Genomic DNA, 5,000 nt, shown 5'->3' on the forward strand with positions numbered 1-5,000 from the left:
TTTGATAATAATTAAATTTTTCATTAACGTTGATATAAAACGAATTAGATATTTTCAAACGTACATATATTTACTTTCTATCTTCGTTTAACGAAGATATATTTTATTACAAAGTTTCCCGCACGAGTTTATCGGCTAATATGATATATATGTGTTTATATATATATATATATATATATATATATATATAAATAATTAACATGTATATACATACATATATAGAGACGTCGTACATACGCCTAATTTTAAATGTTACCTAAATGAATATGATTCGAATTTGGGACACTCGATATGGAAATTAAATTGATGATAATAATACAGATATGTTTTTTTTTCTAATATTGCACCTTCTCTTTAATGTAAAAGTAACTTAAAGGGCTTAACGTGATTACGTTAGTTAACCCTATAGGTACTTAATCACTGATGAACATTTGAATAATAGAGACATTTTTTCGAAATTGCATCTCTTTTCCTATAGAATTAAATTACCTAATATTAAAGCCTTATATATCTAGATCTCTCTTTGATGTCTTAATTAATGATATGGTATTTCGATTCAGCAATGAAAATGTTTTCAAAGAAACAATAAAAACGGAAAACTTGCCAATGGCAATCCGTGAAAGAAGGTCCTTGCTGAGTGGAAGCCTTCATACGCGGATATCTCTACTTCTCTTTCTATTCATTCACACTTTGTAGAGGTAATTGATATCATTCTCTCTCTCTCTCTCTCTCTCTCTCTCTCTCTCTCTCTCTCTCTCTCTTCCTCTCTTTCGTTCATTCTCACGTATTCTTTCTTTCTCTCTACGTAATTATGCTTGTCTCCTCGATATACTGCGATTCTTAGCACCATCTTTTCTTTAAGCGATTCTTCTATCCATAATCGTTTTGCCAATCCTTCATAACTAACAGTTCCCTGGTGGTGGTTTGATAATTAGTCAAATTACACTTACAGGAACGTTAATCTTGCCTCCTTCGTATCCTGCTAATTGCATGTTTTAAAGGTGAAACTCGAAAACGTAAAATACTAGCTCCTGATACCTTTCTCTCTCTCTCTCTCTCTTTCTCTTTTTCTGGTATATTTTAATAGTATATCCCATGATTAATGTTGATCCTCTTTTGGATGTATGTATTACAGGCCAACGGTATTTTTTAGCAAATAGATTTATATCGAATTCGATTAGATAAGCGAATTATAGATGTAAGGTATTTGATTTCACTGGCCTGATTATCATTTTTCTTCTCTATTATGGAATTTTCAAGCAATAGATTGTTATAAAGATATTATTAGTTCGATTGTGTGATAACGTTGAGAGATTCGTTGTGTGTTATATAAATTTCTTCTTTTATCGAGGAATATATATGTATGAAGCACTGAAAGTCGAAAAAACGCGTAGGGTATACCAATGGGATTTGAATTGATTATAAAATGAATAGATAGTGTCCTATCATGCCTTACGAGACATCATTTTCTTCTTCTTTGTTCATAACTGGAAGCCTATGTCTTTCGAAGACTAGTCTCGAACACTCGATGTCGATCAGGATCATAAATTATCCCGAATGTGCTATTCTTCCTTTTTTTTTTTTTTTTTAATCATTGATGATGTATGACTAATACAATCCTTGCCTAAAAGGATTGCTGTCACCGGCTGGTCTTTGCTGTTCGATTACATCAGGAGGAACTCTTCTGAACGGATTCACATCCATTTGCGATCCCCGTTGTTCTTGCATCTCCTGTTGTGTATAAGGTTGTTGTTGTTGTTGTTGTTGTAGTAGTGATGGTTGTTGTTGTTGTTGCGGTTGTTGTATATATCCAACTGGTTGTGCATAATTTAAAGGTGTTTGTTGTTGGTCATACGTAGGAGCTTGTTGCTCGTAACCACTAGCTTGATTATAAGCAGGAGCTCCGATATTTTGACCGTATCCACTTTGATCATATCCTGTAGTTTGCATAGTCTGATAATTTGGATCATAATTTTGATCGACGTCCGTTTCCATTCGAGTTTGATTTAAATGATTACCAAGCTCACCGGATATCGGTCTTTGCTCTTGAAGTACATAAGTTTGATATTCTTTGTCGGGTGGATCTTGCATTAATACATTAGCTTCGTCTTGGAATGGCTTGAAATCGTAAATATGTCGGAGATAATAAAGAACAGGTGCGTAAAGGAGATTTGAAAAGGCTATGCCAATGTTAAGAGCCGTAAAACCGATCGCTTCAACTACACCACCGGCTATTATAGGACCAACTGCATACGCAATGCTGTAGGAAATGTCTGCAATGGCATAGATACTACCGTAAACTGACACATATCTGACGTCCACGAGATATCCAAGCGTCGGTAAAAGAGCAGTGTCGATAAGAGCAATGCCAAAACAGATTCCACAAATTGGAATCATTAAGGCCTTGTACGAGGTCGAGAATGGAATGATGAAGCAACAGAGTCCTTCCAGAGCAAGACCACCGGCTGCCATTAACCATGTATGTTGGGGATACTGTTTGGCCATTTTGACGGTAATTATGACACCGAAGACATGAGGGAAGAATGCTGGTAGCCAGATCATACCCATCTTCCAATAATCGTGAGTTATATTGTGATCTTCCATCCAAAGTGAGATGGTTGGTTCCAAAAAGGCCAACGCTACGTTCGACATCATGAGAGCACCAGCACATACAGCGATATAGGGATCCATTAAAAGTCGCCAGATTGGTATCGTCGGTGTATGTTCGCGATGTCTTTCCTTCAATTGTTCCTTCATAGGTTTCATTACTAGTAGTAACATAAAACCGTCGGCCAAGCTGACGAAAGCCAATATCAAGAAAGGCATCTCCTTACCAGCGAATTGATACAAAGCACCACCAAATGGCGGAGCTACCAAACAGCCAAAACTTATGAAGGCCAAAGCTATTCCAAGAGCCTTTGAACGTTCTGATTCTTCAGTGAAGCGATCGGCTATCATAGCAAGACCAGAAGTGTCCGCAAAAGCTGAACCCACTCCTTGAAGGCTTCTAGCAAAGAACAATACACCATAGCTCTTGCCGCAAGCGAATACGGCCGTCGATAGGAACATGATGCACAAGCCTATCATCATTGGAATATCATAACCGATTCTATCGATTAGCGCACCCGAAAACGGATTCACCATCAGCTGTACGATCGCTTTAGACGCGAATAACACTCCCGTTGCCGAGTCTTGTCCATGATGCGATATAGGAACGGTTTCATTGCCTTGTTCATCTTCTTCCCCATACGTATTGACGTATTTTAAATAATGTGGTATTATCGGTACGATCACCATATACAGCATGTTGTCGAGCAGTAACGCCACCGATACGATCACCAGGACGAGCTTACGTTGCGCTTTTGGCTCTTGTAGCTTCGTCCAAACGATCTCTTTCAGCTCGCCAATCTCCATGTTGATTATCGGTAACGTCGTCATCCTGTAGCTGATTTGCCGGAACAAGCAGTATCCAGAATTCTTCGGTGGACCTTAGTGATGATAGTAGAACTAACGAGAGGAACTAATCGCGATCAGCATGTGCGACCTTGCGAGCGAGCGTGACGAGGAGATCGTCGCGATTGGGACGATGCGCATCAGGCCGGGCCGGGGGTAACCTACAACAGATCACCGAGTTGATACGATTAAATGCCGCGAAATCCTGATATTATATACTTTCGAATACATGTTGAATAGATTATTTTTCTCGTTTATTTTTCTTTTCATCATATCATCATATTTTTATCTTTCCTTGTTGTTTCCTCGAGCTTCGTTTTGGAATAAGCTTGGATTTAGCGACACGCAATAGCTAACAAGAAAAAAAGGGAAGCCCTGACCCGGCCTGGTCAGCGCATGAAACGATTTCTCTCTCTCTCTCTCTCTCTCTCTCTCTCTCTCTCTCTCTCTTTCTCTCTCTCTCATTCTTTCTTTTCGTCTCACCCGACCCGACCTTACGCGAGATCCTCGTCATCGTTATAAGAAGACACGAAAGAACCCTCGAAGCAAACCTTTCGGCTGATTTACGCACGCACCTCTCCAAGGGTTCATAGTAAGAGTTAACACGACACCCCGGGTGGAAGCTCCCCCTCGACATGGCGTCGCGCTGCGATCGACTCTCTCTCTCTCTTTCTCTCTCTCTCTCTCTCTCTCTCTCTCTCTCTCTCTCTCTCTCTCTCTCTCTCTCTCTCTCTCTCTCTTTGATATCGGGTTACCGGAGATAAAAACACAGGAGTCGTGGCTGAAAACGGGGTCGACCGTGGCTTTGTTAAGAAGGGTCTCTGTTAATTACTCGACCAGTCTTTCAGGGAAAATCAATTGAACAGGATGAAGATCTTCACGAAGAAATATAATACATAACTGAAGTATCACGATTGTATTATGTGTAATAGATAGACTACGTTCTGAAAGCTGAATTTATATATACATATCGATCGTGGCTGAAGATCAGCCTAAAACCCCACGAATTATTGTTGGCGGATACGACCCTCGTTTATTAATTACGAAGGATAATTGTAACGAGAAAGGGGTTGCCGTTGCTCTAAGCCCCCTCTGTTATGGTATAGTGAAAGGTATAAATGTAGTTTTGACGAAGGAAGGAAGGAAGGAAAGGGATGAGAAAATCAAAAGTAGTTGACTTACCAGAATTGTTAGCAAATCTCTGCCTGAGGGAATTGGCAAGTCGTTGGGGACCCGCCAAGGTCGGAAGTCCGGCGAACAAACCGCTTAGAGTCGCGGCGACGTCCGGTCGATTTTCCTCCGTCGAGTCATTCACGGAGGACTCCCTGGCTCCTCGCGTCCTCGGGCCCTCCACCTTTTCGAATCGAATCGACAACCGAGCCTGAATAAAATAATCGACATATTTTCATGAAAAATATACCTATAATAATATATCTTTAAATTCTTATACAAAAAATATATGAAATATTATATATATATATATATATGTATAAGAGGATGAAGAAGAAAAGTAAGAAAAAAAGAAGTAAAAAAAAAATAGATAAAAA

General features: G+C 39.4%; 2 protein-coding genes across 9 annotated transcripts in view; one reads left to right on the forward strand and one right to left on the reverse strand.

Moving 5' to 3' along the window:
- Positions 1-5,000, reverse strand: part of LOC124428770 (vesicular acetylcholine transporter) — a 59,498-nt gene that overhangs the window by 54,223 nt on the left and 275 nt on the right. For 2 of the 3 annotated variants that reach the window (XM_046973246.1, XM_046973245.1), the window contains exon 2: positions 4,636-4,834. In XM_046973246.1, coding sequence (XP_046829202.1) covers positions 4,636-4,834 — 199 coding nt within the window. Of the gene's footprint in view, positions 3,615-4,635; positions 4,835-5,000 lie in introns of those variants that run through there. The other variant, XM_046973247.1, reaches the window with a different exon arrangement.
- LOC124428775 (loricrin-like) overlaps positions 1-5,000 on the forward strand; it is a 45,112-nt gene that overhangs the window by 8,982 nt on the left and 31,130 nt on the right. The window lies entirely within an intron of this gene.

The sequence above is a fragment of the Vespa crabro genome, chromosome 13 (genome assembly GCF_910589235.1).
Source record: "Vespa crabro chromosome 13, iyVesCrab1.2, whole genome shotgun sequence".
Taxonomy (NCBI): Eukaryota; Metazoa; Arthropoda; class Insecta; order Hymenoptera; family Vespidae; genus Vespa; species Vespa crabro.